Source organism: Boleophthalmus pectinirostris, unplaced genomic scaffold, assembly GCF_026225935.1.
Source record: "Boleophthalmus pectinirostris isolate CB_2022bp ecotype Guang Dong unplaced genomic scaffold, ASM2622593v1 HiC_scaffold_15, whole genome shotgun sequence".
Classification (NCBI taxonomy): domain Eukaryota; kingdom Metazoa; phylum Chordata; class Actinopteri; order Gobiiformes; family Gobiidae; genus Boleophthalmus; species Boleophthalmus pectinirostris.
The window spans coordinates 14870980-14891650 of record NW_026571070.1 but is presented as its reverse complement, the minus strand read 5'-3'; the positions used below and the strand labels follow the sequence as shown (position 1 = coordinate 14891650).

At 36.0% G+C, this 20671-nt stretch overlaps 1 protein-coding gene across 1 annotated transcript in view; it reads right to left on the bottom strand.

Annotated features, from left to right (window-relative positions):
* Nucleotides 1-20671, bottom strand: part of abca4a (ATP-binding cassette, sub-family A (ABC1), member 4a) — a 51048-nt gene that overhangs the window by 6038 nt on the left and 24339 nt on the right. The window contains exons 12-41 of the mRNA XM_055150781.1: nt 20414-20619; nt 19455-19631; nt 18467-18689; nt 16448-16669; nt 15856-16060; nt 15303-15380; nt 15066-15203; nt 13952-14129; nt 13724-13855; nt 12508-12647; nt 11818-11955; nt 11096-11274; nt 10703-10805; nt 9458-9663; nt 8366-8420; nt 8182-8262; nt 6304-6479; nt 5725-5849; nt 5549-5647; nt 4776-4965; nt 4405-4499; nt 4254-4286; nt 4072-4177; nt 3907-3981; nt 3187-3356; nt 2390-2567; nt 1952-2067; nt 587-734; nt 370-493; nt 108-237 (exon numbers count right to left, since the gene is read on the bottom strand). Coding sequence (XP_055006756.1) covers nt 108-237; nt 370-493; nt 587-734; nt 1952-2067; nt 2390-2567; nt 3187-3356; nt 3907-3981; nt 4072-4177; nt 4254-4286; nt 4405-4499; nt 4776-4965; nt 5549-5647; nt 5725-5849; nt 6304-6479; nt 8182-8262; nt 8366-8420; nt 9458-9663; nt 10703-10805; nt 11096-11274; nt 11818-11955; nt 12508-12647; nt 13724-13855; nt 13952-14129; nt 15066-15203; nt 15303-15380; nt 15856-16060; nt 16448-16669; nt 18467-18689; nt 19455-19631; nt 20414-20619 — 4226 coding nt within the window. The remainder of the gene's footprint in view (nt 1-107; nt 238-369; nt 494-586; nt 735-1951; nt 2068-2389; nt 2568-3186; nt 3357-3906; nt 3982-4071; nt 4178-4253; nt 4287-4404; nt 4500-4775; nt 4966-5548; nt 5648-5724; nt 5850-6303; nt 6480-8181; nt 8263-8365; nt 8421-9457; nt 9664-10702; nt 10806-11095; nt 11275-11817; nt 11956-12507; nt 12648-13723; nt 13856-13951; nt 14130-15065; nt 15204-15302; nt 15381-15855; nt 16061-16447; nt 16670-18466; nt 18690-19454; nt 19632-20413; nt 20620-20671) is intronic.

Below are 20671 nucleotides of genomic sequence, written 5' to 3'. Positions count from 1 at the left end.
TTTAAATGCAATGCAAACATCTATTTAAAAAAGAAGAACTACTAACTAAAACATAAAATAATTAGTAAAAGCTCAAGTCATATAAAGTACTGTATCACGGGACTCACCAGTGATCCAAAAAGAAGCGATACTGGATCAGAATATTTACGACAAAGTAGATGAAGCCTTCAGCCGCCATACAACACATGTTCTTGCCCAAATAGTGCCAGCTGTAAGGGTCTGGACTGTGGTCTTCACCTAAAACAACACAAATAAATCCTCCCAAATTAAAATTAAAATATATCTCAATAGCACACTGTAAATGATACAGGCCTATACAGTAGAGCTGATAATATTGTGATTTAGATTTGAATAACATTTTGAAATTACCAAAGCGAGCAAAGACATCAGTTACAGCCTGGTTCATTGCCATGTCAATGAGTCCACGGCCCAGACAGTAATGTGGGAACAGGAGCAGTAAGGCTTTCAAAACTTGGTTCAACTTGTATAAGGCCTAAACAAAAAGGGACATCGCATTAGAATGAGATTTAATTTCTAGATAAATTTGTGTCACTCAAAGAGAGAGGGGTTAGGGTTAGGGTCATACCGAGTTGCTTTCAAATAAATCCAGAATAAATGTGATGGCGCTACTGTTGATGCCGATGAAAAGGTTTATACAGGACAGAGAGACATAGGCTGTGCTCGGGATGCTGAACAGATAGGACAGAGGGTACATCATGGGAGTCACTGACCACCTGGAAAAGAAAGAAAGAAAAAATGTGTGAAGGGAAAGAAAGAATTGGGGATTATAATCAGACATGCAAATAAGAGAGAAACATGTAAAATTGGTAGGGGAGTTTTACATATTTTACAAAAATCCAGTTGTTATTGTAATTTCAGCCCTAGTCTGTTCTAGTATTAATTGCAATTTATTCAAAGAGAGAGAGATACTTTAATGATTGATTATTGATAAATAAAACATTGTAACTGTAGGGCTCAAAATTTATTGCGTGAACAATCTTTGTGAAAGTTGGGAAATTTGAGTTTTTTTGTTTTTTTTTAAACACTACAAAACAAAAACAAAACAGACCACAACTACATGGATCATGAGAGAAATGGTTCAAGCTAAAGCAATAGTACCAAACCCCATTAAACAATAACTCCAAGAAAGAAAAGATAACAGCACATGAACAAGTTTACCTTTACTACTGTACATATAAGAGAGAAAATATAAATTAAAACAAACAAAACTGAATACATAATTCATTCTTTCCAGAGCTCTATATCTTTTAAAACATAATGCTTTATACTCATCACTCAGGTTGTTCCATAAACTAACTCCTCCAACAGAAATACAGTCACAGTTTTTCTTAGTTTTTATCTTCTTTTTTTTTAAGATGCCAGCTTTGCTTTGTTTTGTTTTTTTGTTTTTTGTTTTTGTTTATGGTCATACAAACTAATGCTAATGTTAACGAAGGCACAAACGTTTATCGTTTATGATCATACAAAATGAACCACAATGAGAAATTTGGCGAATTTTTGTTGAGGGTGACACTGTAGAGGGTGGCACTGTCTATTTAAAATGGTTTACTGGGGTTATCCTGTCTTATTGTGTCAGGGGCATAAAGTAGTTTCAATATTATCATTTATCAGAGTATATCTCTGTAGCAACATATGCCTCAATTATTGTGACAGGCCTCTGATTTAACACAGTTTGGAGGTTTTAATAATGAACACATTTGGCTGGCAATACTATTTTTTATATTCATTCCATGAACATAAAAAATACACACTCAATCATTTTCATTTAACACATAAAATAACCAAATTTATTTAAGTCTGAACTCCACAAACCAGATGCTTTTATGGACAGAGGACTGGCAGTGGAGCTCTCAATTAAAAATACATCAGGATTAGAAATAACTAAATCTCTCCTTGATTATAATGTGATTAACTACACAGAGCTACTTACCCATAGAGCATAAGAAGAGAAATCAGGGGCTGTAGATTTGTGGGTGAGGTGTAACACTTTTTATCGAAGATCTTGAATATTTCCACCACCAACACTGCACTGACGGAGTAATTCAACTGAAGAAAAAACAACATTTAGAAGTCAGGCAACAGTTTCTGAAAGAAGTGAGGCTGTCAATCTGTGCCGTGGACCTGTCAATCACCACCGATCACTCACTCACACACTCATACTATGCCATTTTGGTGCAGAGTCTTGCCTAAGAATACAACAAGAGAATGCACTAGAGACCCTGTTGCCCTATCATGGCACTTGAGAAAAGAGAGCCAAGTGTAAAATGTAAAATTGAGACAGAAACTCCACAAATTCAAATACACTTTTTTATTCTGAACACATCTTGGCCTTTAATCTGTCAGAGTAAAGGTTGCAGAGTCACTGTACCATGTCCCAGAGGAAGTTGGCGGTCCAGTAAACCAGAGGACTGACTCCGCTGACAAACTGCAGGTGTTTGGCCTGAGTGACCCGCTCCTGGATCAGATAAAGGACGAAGCTTGCGGGCACGAAGGACATGGCGAATATGACACAGATCGCCACCACAGCATCGACTGAAGTGGTCAGGCTGTTGAAGAAGAAAGGGGAATTATGTTACGCAAAACTGACTCTGGAGAGCTTTAAGACATGTTATAATGTTGTTACCTCCTCAAAAACATACCTGGACTTGTGTACTGTTTCATTCACACAAAATAATAAGAGATCAGAAAATATTGTAACATGGACCTTTAAAATAAACAATAACTAACTGTATATAGTAGAATGATAAGAGGTAGAAATACCCACATAGCTAAGTTAATGTTCTGAAAGTTTTTTTGTCTTACTTTGGATTATTCATTGTTTAAGTTACTGTAGTTATGATGCACACAATGTTTTAGTTTAGTTCCCAGTTCAGTCCTGACGTAGACATGGTTTAGTCCTGGTGTAGTCCTGGTTTCGTTCCAGGTTTAAAACTTGTTTAGTCTGAATTTCAATGTGGTATTTGTGCAAGTATGAATCTGGTGGTACCCAAAAGGACAAATATTTTCTTGACTGGTGCTAGGAGAGAAAAGTTTGAGAACCAAAACATTATTGAATATTAATAACAAGTTTATATTTTTTATGTTTTGTTGCCATATGACAGCACTTTTACTACATTCCCTGCACTCTTAACTTCCTCCAGCTCTGTCTGTGTAATGTTTTCTTACACAGTGATCTCAGACAGCTGTCCCTTGGTCAGATTCAGAGGGTGGTTAATGGCAGTGATCCCATATTCAGACAGGACTGAGGTTTTGGGAAGGTTTACTCGAAGAATAGCATTGTTTGCCACATTCAAGAAGGAGACCATGGAGTGCCAGCCCTTATTGTTGTACCACACCTGCAGGAAGAAAACAAAAACCAAAAAAAACATATATTATAGGGCTATTACTTCACTCTTTAGACTTGGACAAACTTTATTGATCCACAGGGGAAATAACTTGGACACAGTAGCTCACATATCACAATGTATTATAATGACAAAGAGACAAAATATAAATGGTATCTTGACTCAGTGGTACAGTGACTGAAAATATTACAGGACCACATTCATCCCATACTCCATACAACCTTACAATAACAACTCCCCCTTATGTAACAGATAATACTACCTACAACTGTACAACAACTCACCCTCTTCACACTATTTCTTTGTACCCACCTCTTGTATAGATATAGATTTACATAGATTTGTATAATTATTCTCATGTTATATTTGCTACTTATTTATTTATTATTACTATTTATATTGTTCCTCTTTGTTATTATATTATATTGTGATATGTGAGCTAGCTACTGTGTCCAAATAATTTCTCTTGTAGATCAATAAAGTTTGTCTAAGTCTATGTTCACAAGTACTAGTAAAAGCATAATTGAAATATTTACCATACCTTAATATTGTTTTCAGTCTCCATGTACTTAAGAAATGTCCCAATATCTTTCAGGGATTGTTTACAGTTTGGACCCTTCAAACAGTTGATGGATAACACATCAAAAATGTGCAAAATTTAAAACGATACAATATATAATACAATAAATATAATTTAATTTCTTACCCCTGTAACATTTAATAATCGTCCAAGTTGAGAAGCCAAATCCTGGATGGCTTTTGGGTCGATTTCTAAAACAGGAAGTTGTCCACCCACCGATATGCCTCCATACCTGAACAAGCATTTTAATAATTATCAATAAAAAAAAAAAAAACATTTGAATGAAAATAAAACAAGAGAAGATGTACCTTTGCTCATTCACCCAGTACTTGCTCTTTAAGCTGGAAAAGATGTTACAATAATGGTTTAAATACAGTAAATATGTTATGTTTTGCGAGAAAAAATGATTAATGAAAATGATTTTGGTGCCTGTAATTTATAATTTTAACTGAAAATTACCTGGTCCTGATGAGACTTGGGTAGGTCTTCACCAAAAAGTCGGGGATGTTCCTCCCAGTTAGATCCATGAGAACATCTCCTGTCGACTGCATCCTCTAAAACATAAAACAAGACTACTCTGAGTTTTGAGATGTAGACAGAATAATAATAAAGGATTACTTAGACATACGTGAATGAAACAAAACACAGCATGTTTTTGAGGAGGTGACAACATTATAACATGGCTTAATGTCACAAGAATCTATTTTGTGTAATATAGGACCTTTAATTGAGCTAACTAACTTCTCAATGTTCTCCCTCTGTATCCTACTAAATCTCAAAACTTCTCCCATTTTTCTTCTTTTTAGAAGTAGTACGTATTATAGACTGACCTGTGGAGGAGGCAGGCCCCCCGCCCCCTCGGGACACACTGGGAGCATGGTGAGTTTTTGGGCTGTGCTGCACTGACAGTCTGGAGAGGGTCTGATAGAGTCCCACTGTGGACCATCAAGCATCTCAATCAGAGCAGGATTGACCAGAGGCATCTCCCACTCTGTCGTGATGTTGTGACATGGGAAATTTCTGAACACAAAAAAGTAAAATAAATATAAGACAGAAAATATATACTGTACGTCTGAATTTAATTAGCCTTAATTAGACTGTATTTCATTACTTGTCAAAATATCCACGGCTACCTTTTGTCATTCACATACATAAAAGTAATTTCTACTACATGTTTGTAATTATCTTCGAGGTATTTTGGAGCAATATAAACTCCTGTAATTGAATATTTGGTAGATGAGTTGAATGCCATACCGTGGAACATTCTGGGAAAAGCAATATCATAGTGTACCTTTAAAAATTAGTCCAATTTGCAGTTTAGTTACTTAATAGATTTTACAGTTTCAAATTTATGTTTCTATATTCTAAGAAAAAAAATTTAAAGTGTACTTCTCCAAATACATACACAAATTAAATTAAAAAGAAATATATTTTAGGCTATGTTCATCACAAAGCTGACACCCCCTTCTGCTGAAGCTTATCCAATGTTCAATTAACTTTTCTTTTAAATTTCAAATATTTGTTGGTGCCTATTCAAGTCCATCCTGGTTGAAATTATGTATAGTTTAACTAAAATTACTACGTTACAAAATAATTAACTTACTCAAGTGGTTCATCCACCATGCATCGAGTCCCAAAGCCTGGTTTGTCGAGCAAAACTTCACCCAAATATCTCATCTTTGCATCTGTTGGCCGCTCATTACTGAAACAATGAAATCAATATTAAGCAGCAAAACTACTTTACATTAGATATGAGATTGTTTCTGCATTTTGAGTTACCTGAAAAATGTGTATTGTCTTTCATACATCCAGGGGCTCAGGGTCAGACTGGGATACTCTCCAAAAGGTGGAACTATCAGCGTGAATGTTAAAGCCAGGAAGACAAAGCTAGCCGGAAGCACAATCTAGAAAAAACATACTGTATTTTAAGTAACCAAGCATACTTCCTACATTAACGTGTAACTTTTCTGGTCTGTGAGCTGCTAGTGTCCATGAAGATGTTATTGCTCTGCCTGGAATGTTTTACAGCGTGGCATTAACCTTGTCAGTCTTCAAGGATACAAGCAGGGAATACTACCAGACGAAAATACAGACCGGATTTGTGTTTTTTTAAGCAAGAAAACAATTATAATAAATAAATTCATGGATTTCACCATTTTGTTACATGCAATGTTTTGAAAACTTTTTCCCATGATGTGATATTTTTTCTTAAATCGTTATGGAAATGGTTTTCATCTCTCATCATTCTGAAATCCCGGAATAGATTTGTTTAATGGAATATTCCAGGCAAAGCAATAAACATTCCAAGCTACTAGAAAAGTTACACAGTGCACCTTAAACTGAAACTAAAATTTTTACCTGTGCGAAAAAGTCTTTGTAGGACCTGGTTGCATGGTGGAGCCGTTTGATGAGAAGAGCAAAGAACTGTTTGAAGATCAGACACAGCCCTCTGACCTGGTATGACCCTCTGCCTCCATTTTCTTCATTAGAGAAACACTCTCCTGAGCCATTAGAGGGCACAGTCCCAACTTTCTCTGAAAAAAAAAAAAAAAAAAAAAAAAACTGTAAATGAAGCACATATTAGATCATTATGTATCAAACATTATAATGGGTAGAACATAAAGAAGCCAGCAAGCAAAAAGCCTGAGTCATTTGAAAGAGCATTAAGATTCCCTACTTCCACTACCTACTTCATATTTACCTCCGCCAAGGAGGTTATGTTTTTGCCGGCGTTTGTCTGTTTGTTTGTTTGTTTGTTTGCTTGTTTGTCTGTTAGCAACATAACTCAAAAAGTTATGGACCGATTTTGATGAAATTTTCAGGATTTGTTGGAAATGTGAAAAGGAAGAACTGATTTCATTTTGGGGGTGATCCGGAAGAACTCCTGGATTCTGGATCACTTTGAAATTTTAGTTAACATTGTGGTAAATGGGGCCAAAAATTTTGTTTCTCAATATCTCGGTTAATTATTGACCAAACCCCATGAAATTTGACTCAGGGATGGACAATGGGATCCTCTTTCATATTCCAAAGGCTGATCCGGATCTGATCCAGAAGACTGATTTTATTGCAATTTATATAAAATATGGAGGTAGTCCTTGGCGGAGGTCTGCGCTCTCTGAGTGCTTTTCTAGTTTCTTATTTTGTTGTTATTTGGATCTCAAGGCTCACCACAGTGTTTCTTACCATTAAATTTTAAAGTATGTGTACACATAAATGTTACTACTGGTAATGTCTTTGAGGGTAGTTAAAAATTCCAAAAATGGACATAAATGAAATCCTTGCATGCATAGGGCTGCAGTATAGGCAATACAATTTTGCATGAACAAGCTGCTACCTTTGTACACTATAAAGCTTTGAAGTGAATATGTTACGCAATGATGTAACAGCAAGCTTGAGTTTAAATAGATCTGTAGTTCAGCTTCTTTTGATACTTTGCAGCTGATGTCATGAACATTCCCCGAGGGTGTGACGCTAACTGTAAGCACGCTCTGTCTGATGCTTTGTTAGACTTTAATCTGTGCTTTATCTTAACACAGTCTGACCATAAAGAACTGACTTAGCTAGAACTACAACAGGTGAGCTGATTTATACTGGTAAACAAATCCCTCGCAAATAACATTACAGTCACAAGCATTGCATTAGCCAGCAATTTTTCAGTGACCATGAACTCACGTGTTGATCACAGGCTCCTGAAAATGTGTGTTTAAATCCATTCCGTTTGGTAGGGGTGTAACAATAACCAAAATACTGTGATATCACATCATCGTGTGTATCGTTGGGTCATCACAATATATCGAATCAAGTGTCTTTGCTTAAATTCATTGTTATGGTGCAGCAACAGCTAAAAAACAGAGGGAACTACAACAACCATGATTCTTTGCTCCATTTTGGTGCAAACTACATGAAGTAATAACAGTCTTAAGTCTTAGTTCTTTGGATTAAGTCTTGTCAAGGCATTTTAAGAAAAAAAAGGAGCATATTCACAATTTTGTCGGCCTCCACAAAATATCACAATAAATATCGTACCATGAGATGTATATCGTGAAAATATCGTACCGTGAGATTTGGATATTGTTACATCCCTAGTGTTTGGTAATCATTATGTCTTCATCGTAACTTGTGAACATTCTACCATACACATACACATAGAACCCCCTCAGCGTAATGTCACTGCAAAGTATCAATAGCAGTACACTGTATTGTTAGCTGCATTTAGTGTTTTACCATTTTCACCTTGTGGTTTATCACCTTCTACCACCACTCTGCTGAATCCGCACAGACTAGCTCGAGAAATCGCCTGCAAAGCTCTCATATCTGGGATTCGGAAGTTGTCATAAAAAAGACCACAAATCCAATAATAAAAGATGGATAAGACATCACAATTCGAAACAGATACAAATGTGTGTATGCTTATTACCTTGCATGCATTTCCTGTTGGTTGCACTTCCATCAGCAGTGACTTTTAGGAAAACCTAGCAGATGAAAACACATTATTTTTCTGTGAGGACATGAGATTAGCAGATGCTCTCATTAATCAAAGCAGTGGAGCAGCCTTACGAAACAAAACTTAATTGCTTCAAAGGTGAACGCCAGCCAGTGACTCTATGACAGATTGCCTGAGTTAATCTCTTGTTTTCTCTCACGCCCACGTCTTCAAATATTTGTTTTGCAATGAAAATGAGATATCTGCTCATGCTTTTTCAGTCACAGGTGATGTATTGCCTCATTTTACAGAATCCAAGGGTCCATAACGTTGGCTGTAAGTGGGGGTCTAGGCCTGTCACGATAATGATTTTGAAACACGATATATTGCTATTAAAAAAATTGCGATAAATAAGATTAAAACTACTTTATGCAGCTTTATACTGACAAAATAATAAAGCAGGACATTCAAAGTAAGTCATTTTTAAATATACTTCATCATTAATATACATAAGCTACAAAAAATAAATAACAGAATGAAGCAATAATTAGAACTAGAAGTTACTGATTCAACCCCATACTGCTTATTATATTAAAAAATAACCATATGTAATCAATATTGAGCCCCAAAATATATTGCTTCAGCTTTCTTATATATCGATAAATGGTTACATGTGGGTCAACGGATTTGAGTACTCAACCAGTGATGTTTATGGTGAGAGTGGGATTCGAACCGCCAACCTTCAGATCAGTGGACAACAATCTACTAACCCCTACGTTGAATTGAATGATAAGTCAGTATATTGACTATTTAAATCCAGGCTCAATCCAGTTCTCCTTAACTATGCATATGACTGAAAGATTTTTATTCCTCATTCTTCTCTCATCTCTTTTTCAAGTTAATTTTATGTTGATTATTCATATTTTGATTTGCTTGTATTGTGATTTTAGTGACTTTCTTATCCTGTAAAGCACTTTGAACTACTTTTGTATGAATTATGCTATACAAATAAACTTGTCGTGCCTTGCCTTGCCTTGCCTAGTAATTATTGTGACACTCTAAACAAAAATCACATAATGCATTCACCTCCTCTAGTGAAGTGTCCGATACTCCAAAACTGCTCAGTCCAATGTCCGTCAGGGTTTCCTCCAGCTCTCTGAACAGACTGGCATAAGCTCGGGGCTGGAAGTCTCGGTTTGGGAGCAGGAAAGTCACCTCCTGACCAATGGCCTCGATCAGACGAGCCTGTGGGACGTGATGGTGCACCAGAGCAGTGATCCTTTCAATGTTACCTGAAGGAGAGATGTTTAATTAACAGTAAAAATGGATGGATATAAAAACTTTTACTATAATATCTATCCACATCACAACTGCTATAAATTTAAACTTAAATGTTGACTTAAAGGTCCTGTATTAAACAAAATTTCCTCTTGTGAGCTTAAAGCCATGTTATAATGTTGTTACGTCCTTAAAAACATACCTGTAGTGGGGTTTTGTTTCATTCACATGTACTTAAGTAATCTTGCATTATTAGTGTATTTACATCTCTGAAGCTCAAAATGTTCTGCTCCATCTTGTGATGTCATGAAGAAGTTGTTTTAAGTTAACAGCTACCTTTTACCTTTAGTTCAGTAGGAATTGGCAATTTCAGGGCTGAAATTATCCAAATGATTCTAATGAAGGTGTATGGAATTCAAAAACACAGTGGAGCTCTTCCTGTATTACCACATGACATCACAAGGTGGAACATGGTGTTTGAGAGAATAACTCAGCCTAAATATGCATGATGTGAGTGTTAAACATGTGTAAATGAAACAAAACACAAGATAGATCAGAAAATAGCATAATATAGGACCTTTGAATGGTTTTGGATGACTAGATCTAGAAGGGAGTCTGCAATCTGAGTATCTCAATGGAGGAGATATCGCTTTTCCAGGAATGTTTCACAGTATGGCAATAAATCGAGCAATAAATGAATTACAGGTGTAAATTATTGCTCAAAAATACCTTGAAAAACATACATGATTCTTATTTCTTACTGCAAATGGATTCAGACACAGGTCTGACCTGTAACTTGGGCTTCGGGAGTCACTTGTCTCCATGGCAATAGATACATTGAATTGAAATCTATTCTCTATTTGAATGTCTCATTTGTATAGATGGTTCAATGTATAGGTACAAATAATGGACTTGCTTGACTATTGTGTTACATTTTCTCTACAGACAAGTGACAAGGATGTGTATTAATACTGTATACCCTTAATACACCCATAGCGACATGTATAATCCATATTAATTAGATTTTATGACAGACTGTGGACTGGGCCTCACCGTCCATCTGCCGCTCTGGAGCTGCACTCTCCTCCTGAGTCGCTTTATACTTGGAACATGCAGAGCATTTACAGGAGCAGTCCTCGGTACAATGACAGCTAGTCTGCAGAAACAAAAATAAAACAAGGTTATTTACATTTTGACTGTGTTCAGAATTGACTACATATGTACAACCACTTAATTAACAAATGAACAAAAAAATTTAAATGTAAATGGAACCCGATAATGGATAATCTAAAGAGATGCAGTGCAAATTTGAAAAAAACTTGTTAAAAACTTGTCTGTTTGTTAAAAGGCAAAATGTATGAATCATGCTTTAGAATACTGCTAGTATTTCTGAGTTATTTCTATAAACCTTAATAAGGACATGAGATGGCATTAATAAGAACACACCTTTTGAAGTTCATGTTTCATTTTTCGCACGAGCGTGAGGTAAAATCCAGCTCCAAAACAGTTCTTAAGGAAAATGGGAGATCCACAGCAGAAGAGTCGTCCCTGAGAGATGATGGCCACTCGGTCACTCAGCAGGTCGGCCTCATCCATGTGGTGTGTGGACATAATCACTGTACGACCTGGAAGAATAAAAGAGAGAAAAATGATATTGATGCTTTAAAAGATGCACGTTTTTGGGTAGAAATTGTTATAGGCTATAAAGTTGTTAAATGTTATAAAAAAAAAAAAAACACTCATTTATCTCCATGGGGACCAGCAGCAGATGCCACTAGGTTATAGGTCAAATCTGTGGAAAGGCTATCCAGCTCACAACAAGGTTTTTCAAGGAATTTTAGCAAGACAATTCACATATACTTTAATACAGGCGGACCTTTCCCCTAATGTTACATAGTACACCTTTAAAGGAGTTAGCTTGTTTGGAATGATAGAAATAAAGACTCACTCCTTTAAAAAACAAGTGGTAAGACGAGCCAAATAGACATTAAAGACACATAACAGCCATTGGCCAGAAGATGTTGATCAAACTGAAAAAAGGTGAACAAATACCACTATAAAATATGAAGATTTAAAATCTGTAGTGTAAATACAATTTCTTATTTATGTGGTACTGGATAAAACGTGACAGAACTGTTATAACATTGGCCAGCAGGTGGCAGTGTTACCTGCGCGATACTTGAGCAGCAGGTCCCAAATGGAGCGTCTGGAGTAAGGATCGACCCCTGATGTGGGCTCATCCAAAATCACAACTTTAGCCCCACCCACAAAAGCCAAAGCCACTGAAAGCTTTCTCTGCATCCCGCCTGGGAAAAAAAGTATAATAATATTTAATAAGATGCTAACACTAACTCCACTTTTAATAGCTTTAATAAACTGCCTCTTGTGAGATTTAAGCCAATTTAAAATGTTGTTACCTCATCTGTCTACATCTCCAAAGCTCAAAACACTCTGTTCCACCTTGTGATGTCATGTAGTGGTTAACAGCTATCTTTTACCTTTTGTTCAGTAGAGACAGGCAATTCCAGGGCTAAAATTATCCAAATGTTTCTAGTAAAAACACAGTGGAGGACTTCCCGTATTACTACATGAATTCATAAAGTGGAACAGAGTGTTCTCTTTTTGAGAGAAGAAGTCTAAGTATGCAATGTATGTGTGAATGAAACAAAGCACAACTCCAGATATGTTTTTGATGAGGAAACATTATAACATAGATCAGAAAATAGCATAATATAGGGCCTTTAATAAACTATTTGCTCATTATAAATTCACTTTTTGTTCATGCTTTATTAAGGTATTTTTTATAAAATGTCACTAATAACATTTACACATGAAATAAAAAAAACTCTTCTACTGACCTGAGAGGTTCTGGGTGAGTTCATCTCTCTTATGGGGCAAACCAAGGTCTTGAAGCATGTTTTCCACCTCCTCTTCAGCTTCTGCGATGGGACGACCTTTTAACAGAGCATAAAAGAGGATATGCTCTGCTACAGTCATGCTGAAGGAAATATGAAGAAAGAAAATGTGTTATAAAACAGCTACAGTTCTTCAATGAGTCTACCATATAATCATCACCATCTTATTGAGGACTGACAATCAAACAAAGGCAAAACTGAATCAATAAGAAATTTACAAACAGTTTCATGAATCTGTGGCTTTCCCACAGTATGATGTTCAGATGAATTCTTTATGTATTCTTTGAGTCTACATAGTTTCGAGGTTATGATAAAATACTTTGTTGAATAAAGATTATCTCATGTAAAATACTGTAATCTTGTTTTTACCAGCTGACAAGCAGTAGAGATAATAGTATCTGTTTACATGAATGGGAAGCCAAGTCAAAATGCCATATAGTAGCATAGTTACAAGGACTTTTTAAAGTTTTTTTGTATTTGTATATTGAAGTAGCTGTAACGACTTGACTTCTAATTAATTAATCAATATTTGGATTTATATAGTGCCTTTCAAGACATCCAAAGCTTTTTACAATGCATTATTCATTTACTTCGCAGTGGTAAACTATTATTGTAGCCACAGTTGCCCTGGGGCAGACTGAGTCTGATGGAAGTGAGGCTGTCAATCTGTGTCATCAGCCCCTTCGACCACCACCATCACACAGTAGCATCAGTAACTCAAAATCCATTCTTAAATCCATCTCATTTCTTTCTGATCATGGTCCCTTTAATATCAGATTTTGCTGTTTGCATGTCATTTAAATGATCTTAAAGGTACAGAAATTGAAAGAACTGAGAAAGAAATAAAAAAGCAATATGTAAATTATTTAAAATACTGTTGTTTAAAAAGCTATGCCTTGTGTCAGACATTCAGATGAGCTTGACTTTTGAGTCCCAAACAAAAAGCAGTATTGCCTTTGCTATTACAACTTCATGCAAACTCATAATAAAAGTATGCACATTAAGTATATTACTTCACAAATTTAACTACTATTATAAATCCTTGTCTCCATAAAACTCCATGTCGTTTTGCAGACATTTAAGAGATCCAACATAAATTCCTTTTATTATCACATCAACATCTTTTGACCAGTGTTTGTTGAGAATTTCAAGTACATACTACTGAAAAAGGATGTTGTGTTGGGGGCACATTCCCAGAGACAAGCGGATCGCGTCCATGTCCGAGCAGATGTCCTTGCCATAAATGGTCGCTGTTCCTGAAGTCGGTGGGAACATCCCGGTCAAAATAGACCTGGGAGAGAGTGAGATAAACAAAAAGAAGAAATGCAGCGATCAGGGTCCAGTGATACTGGATAACTCTGGGGTATTTTCAGCTGTTAGGACGTACATGGTGGTAGTCTTCCCAGCTCCATTTTGTCCCAGGAAAGCAGTGATCTGACCCTCGTAAAAGTTAATGCTGAGGCCGTCCACTGCAGGTCTGTAGCTACTGCCAAACACCTTCACCAGATTTTTGATACAAACGCCCTTCTCCAAATCAACTGGCTCTGTTTCGAAATACTGTTGACCTGAAACACAAATGTGCATTGAATATTGTGTTAAAAGTCTTAAAATAGGGGAATTATATAAACTTTCAGGACACACAGAGGCAATGATCCTTCGTCATCATGCAAAAGGATCTAAAAATATTAATCATTCTTCTGTTTTGTGGGGGAGGTTATTTAAGAAAAAGTTACAAAATCTCATCTGCGGTCTGGATCCTCTCCAACATGAATTGTTCACTCAAATTATTATTATTATTATTTATTCATAGTCTCTGTGATATAATAATCCTTGTCAACCATACAGACATCAACATCAGGTATCAATTAAACAATAAACACAAATTATTGAGATTTCTTAAAATAATTTCTGTATTAATTTTGGTAAACTGTTGTCAATATCTAACCATTAAAGGAATATAAAGGAATGTAAAGTAGGTATTCATTATGTTTTGAATAGTTGTGATTTTTATATTTATTTAAAGAGCCTATATTATCTAATTATAAACATTTTAATGCTCACAGGCTTTGTGATGGGAGCAGTTTGACTGTACATTGACCGAACACCCCAGCTTAATGTCACTGTTTGATAAAACTGTTGATGTACCAATGGGCTTGTGAGAGCTCAGGTTGAGTTAAATACAGACTAAACATAGTTCCTCCATTCACATTTTGAAAATCAGGTACCCCAGCTTAAAGATAATTTACTTTTCTCAATATAATTCATTCAAGAATAAGATATTTTGTTCCAGCCCTTTTATATCTATAAGGTTCTCCATTATGCATTAAAGGAGGAAATGGCTTCTGACATTATGCGATCAGAAGTCAGGAATGTGCCCAGAGTAAAGAAGCCATCACATATTAACCAAGCAGGGACATGAGAAACCACTAATGTGTGTGTTCCCATTTACCACAAAGAGTAAACACAGATCAAACCATTAGCTACAAAACTAGTGTACATACCATCTTTCTCCTCACTCTCTTTGCCTTTACTCTGAGCCTGGTGTTCACATGAAGTCGTCTCTTCTGTGCTCTTTGCTCTCTCTGATTGAAGCTCCTTATTTGAACCATTATCAAAGCTGTGTTTGATCTCCTGTTTGACTAGAATATAAAGATTTGTAGAGAATTGATATATTTTAAAGATAAATAAGATGTTATTATGTATTTCTGATGAGTAAATGCATGCTTATTATTATTTACCTGGTGCTGGAGCCACAGTGTTGAACCAATAATGAGGGCGCAGAGGAAAGTAAAACGGTTGGCCAATACCATACTGTCCTGAAAAGCAATATTAAGTCAGCCACTTGCTTGTCACCATGGAAATATTGTTAGTTTTATGGAATGTTCCACAGTACAGCAATAAACTTGTCTATCATTTATTAATTCGCAGTTGTTTTTATTGCTAAAAAAATGTAAACATGCATTCTTACAGTGAGTGGGTCAGCTCTCCACAGTTAGAAAATGTAATAAACATTCTAGGCAACACAATAATATTTCTGTGATGACAAGAAGGTGGTGAACCCTCCATTACAAAATTTACATAGTGCAGTGGTAAGTCTATATAACTGACTGAATAAAATATTTTGTATGCATCAAAGTCTACATCTTTCCATCAGTATGCCCATTTACACAACACCTGATTATAAGCTTATAATCTTGAATATATCTTGAATTGACTATAACAGAAAGCTGAAACCCATGAATGTATAGATGCAGCATAAAATATTAACTTCTCTGCCTGACACTGACTGACCTGGGAAGACATTGTCCAGGTACCAGGCCAGTACCCCATAGAGCAGAGAGTCAAGAGCCATCATACAGATAGAGTAATAGAAGGAGAACTCGTCCCCCTCTAAAGGACTGGTCTGAATATTGTCCCACTGAAGACCAAGTCCCTGCTCCTCGTAACGGGACAAGTACTCTGTCCCAAAGCCAAACGCAACCTGGGACAGCAGACTCTGAAAGGAAAAGCATACAGTCTATGTACTAATGTGAACAATAATTACTACAGCAATATATGTATGAATATATGAAAGAAAAAACTCAATACACAGTATATCTGGTACTTTTTCTTTGCACTAGAGAACTTTTTCAAATAAAATATGTAGTACAATAAGATATTAACTGTAATAATCGATTACGCCTATTATAGTGTTTAATAGTGCTACTTCTTTATTGCAGCTCATGATTTTAAGGATACTGTACATTTAGAGTAGGGTTTTTAGACTACAACTAAATTAAAAATGGTCACCAACAATAACACTGGCTGTAACTTGTAATTGTCAAAACTATTGTGTTGTGTTGGATACTATAAAAAGCTACTGACACTATAGTATGGCACCCACCACTAGTAGTTTCATGTCTTTGGTGAGGCGCTCCTGCCAGGCGAAACAGAAGATATGGGGCAGATACAGGGCGAAGTAGACGATGCCACAGCAGGCTGCAGCCAGATTGGCCTGATTAAAGAAAACACTGAGGAGAAAGCACTGCATGATGGTCGCCGTGGTGAACATGAGCAGAAAGAGGAAGAGGATGATGGGGTTGCTGTAGTTCAAAACTCTTCCTCCCTGTGAATAAGAGAAGAGACATGGGTATTACAGCAATCCACCACAAGAGGGCACTCTATCCTGCTTTTATCACTAGAAGAGTCATTCTAGCTTTTAAATAAAAAATAAAAAAATAACTACAAAACAGAACAATTAAAGGATTCAATGAGACTTAATCATGCGGTAAACTAGATTTAAACTAGGCCTGGATTAAGAGTTTTATTTAACACAGATCAACGAAAGACCCAAATGATCAACAAGTCTTAAATATAAACTCAGATCAGTTCAATAACAGACTTTAGAGTGCCAGACAGTAGAACATTACAAGCAAAGTAAAAATAAAATCTCCATGTAAATAAGCAGGTGGCAGACCCTAAAACAAGAAAGTCACATAGTGCATCTTTAAAATACTGTTCGCTTTGATTTTCAGAGCCATGTTGCAACAATCACATTACAGCTGTTAAATTTTAACAAAATTTTACTGAGCTGAAATTAGGACATTAACATTTTGCTGGACTTTTCTGAAAAAACTAACCATGTACCAGCAGGGGCACCCATACTGCAGTTATAGAAGCTGCTATTGTCTTTTACAGTGTACTTGTTAATGAGTGACAAGGCTATTCCTGAAACCACATTCATAGTATAACAATGATGTCATGTTATCCCAACACCATTCACTGATTTATTTCTATGCAAATATAGTGAGATAACCCCTTGAGTAAAAGATTTATAAATGTTCCAACTACTACAGGAAATCAATGAAGCCATAGTAATTAGCACATGACCAAATAAACTGGGGATGTGTCATTGAGGTACATTTGCCAAAAAAAAAAGGAAAAAAAAGAAAGAAAAGAGTCACAGTTACATAAGGATTCAAACATTGTGTTATTTCAGCTGTGTTTTAACCAGTTTTAAACTTGCTGTACTGACATTAAATTAAATCAAATGTATTTACTGGTTTAGTCCTACATACATATAACTACAGTTAACAAGTGAACAAGCTTATTCATTTCTTGTTAAAGGTGCACTGTGTAACATTTCTAGTGGAGGGCCTGCCACCTGTTCTCCTTGGAAATGTTATTGCTTTGCCTAAAATGTTCCACAGTACAGATTAAACTTAAAATCTATCACATGAAAGACAAGCAGGTTACAGCACTATGCTACATGTGTATGATTAGTATCCACACTTTAAACTACGCCCCTGCAGCCAGGTATTTGTATTCAGAAACAATAAACAATTAAAATTACCAACATTATCATTTATAGGGGCAGAGGAGCTCATTCTACAACAGGCTCCTACAGCTCTGCTTAAACAGTGAGAGATAGAGCACTACATTCATACCATACTCCCTACAACTGTACAACAACTCACCGTTATGTAACAGATAATACTCCCTACAACTGTACAACAACTCACCCTTATGTAACAGATAACCCTCTGTCCAGTCAATTATCATATCATCTTTGCACTGTTTTCCTTAGGACCTCTTGTATATAACTGTGAAATACTATATTAATATTATACTGTATTTCTGTTTTACTTTCCTTGTACATACATGTATATATATTTACAGTATAATTAACACCAGTCTCCTGCTATTTTTATTGCTAACTGAATTTATTATAACCATTTTTAGATTTTTTTTTTTTACTCTTTGTTACTGTAATACGATGTCCAAGTAATTTCCCTTGTGAATCAATAAAGTTTGTTAAAGTCTAAATCTAAGTCTACAATAAATAAGTAGACAATAAAAACACCATATACAGAATTTAGTAGCAAAAAAGCAGATTTCGTGGTTATTTCCACTTTAGCCTCACCATGATGATAGCCGTGAGCAGAGCAGTGCTGGTGCCCATCATGAGGAAGCTGTCAATGAACCACGTGGTCCAGATGACGCTGTTGGTGACGCCCGCTGCCTTCAGAGTCTCCTTCAGTCTCAACTCTTTCTCCAGGACGATGCTTTTCACCATCATGGACACAGAGTAGACCCAGGCCAGCACCATGAAGATGGGAAAACAGCGATTCAATGTCAGCATGAACCTGGACAAAAAGAAAAGCATGATTTATCTATATTTAGTAACACTGGAAATCACCAATGTTAAGCAGTAATGAAGCTCTTTAACTAAATGTGTATGGACTGAGAAGTTCCACTGATATTTGTAATTTTCAAGTAAACTGCTATCCATTGGTTTTAGATTCATGAAAATTTTGGACCATTGCCAGGGCAGTTATTAAAACTACTAACTTATTTAACAACAAAATCCTATCTTTTGAATGACAGGAAACTGAAACCCATGAATATGAGGTAAGCAACTGCACTGTAAGTCTATAGCTTGAGTTATTGAATATGAAAAAAATAGACTTTTAATTTCTTTATACCAAAATACTAAAGAGTACTGGACTGTTACTTTGTAAATACATTTTAAAAATAGGTCATTATTCAGTAATTATTTGCCTATTCCTATTCATTCTTCCTATACATTTTAGAATAAGGTAGTTTTTTTTATGGAATTATTTATTTAACCTCATTCAATTTGTAGAATACAAATATAACTAACTGCCTATAGTTAATCTTTAATGAGTGTTTTTATTTTAACCAATGTATTTTTATAAGCTTATGAAAATACAACGAGCAACAAAGTTATTTTTATTTTTAAAGTTATTTTGTTATGCCAATATATAGTCCAATTTGTTTTTAGATTATGGGGGGCCACCATAGTCTCCTGTATTAATGGGAAATACTGTATTCTTCTATAGCTCCACTAGATAACACTAAGGACAAAAGGTTACACTGAAGACACTCACAGGTCATCTACATAACAAGGGTAGGGCATCTGTTGAAGGTACACGCCCATCGACCACTCCTTTCCTGTGTGAGTCTTTATTACGCCGTGCTCTATTATGTCCTGGAGGTAGGCAAAACCACCCCAGACGTAACGCAGGTCATCCATGGGGTCAGCCCTGGGGCCCGGATCCCAATACCTGCAATTAATTGAATAGTTAACATAGCAAGAAGGAGCACATTGAAGTGATTTAACTTTGTAGGTATTTTTAGAGGTAGCAAAGGCTTTTTAGATCTGAAATGGTTACGTAACTCAATAGTGGATAATGATTTTACAAGCAACAAGACATTTAATCTAGGGATGCACTGATCCAGACTGATGATTCCATCTATTTCCACAAAAGACGTATTGTAAACAATTTTCCTATTGGTATTTATGATGTAAAGTAACTAGAGAACTGCTTTGAAAACATACAATTCAATATTACAAGGTGTTTTGGGCCAATATTGACCAGTAAATAGTCATACTACACCAATTTATAGACCAAAATGGGAAGAATCAACTGATCCGATCTAATCTGTCTTGCATTAATTCAACTACGTGTTTAAGTGTTCAAAAATAGCTTGTGGGGTCGCTTCTCCACAAATCTAACTTGTAATTTGGCTTGCAAGTATCCATGAAGATTGATACATTTATGGTCATACTGTGGAACGTTCTTGGCATATCTCCATGGAGACAAGCGAGGTGACGGACCCTCTACTAGACAAGTTACACAGTGCATCTTTAATCCTTGCTGTAACACAAAAAATTCTTCTGTCATAGTTTGAACTATTTGAACTCTCAATAAAAAGGCCCAAACGGATCATAAGAATTTTGAAACAACTTGATTGAAAATTAATTAAATGCACATTGTAATTTGGAACATTTCATGAGTTACTTCAGCCTAAAACCTGCACAAAACATGTCTTATATCACCCTCACCTGTCTTTGATCTTATTGGTGCGCTCCACTGAGTCGATGTCCATGCGTATTTTGAACATGACGTGAGGTGGGACATGATTGGTCCATGAAAACATGTTTGTGAAGACCAGACCTGCCCAGAATTTACCCTCCTCCAAAAGGTCCAATGCTCTGTGCGTGACGGTGTCTTCATCAGGCATGGGCACAAACTTATCGAGCAACACACACTGAAACAACAAAAATAATTTAAGTCCTGTATTACTTAAGGTCCTATATTAT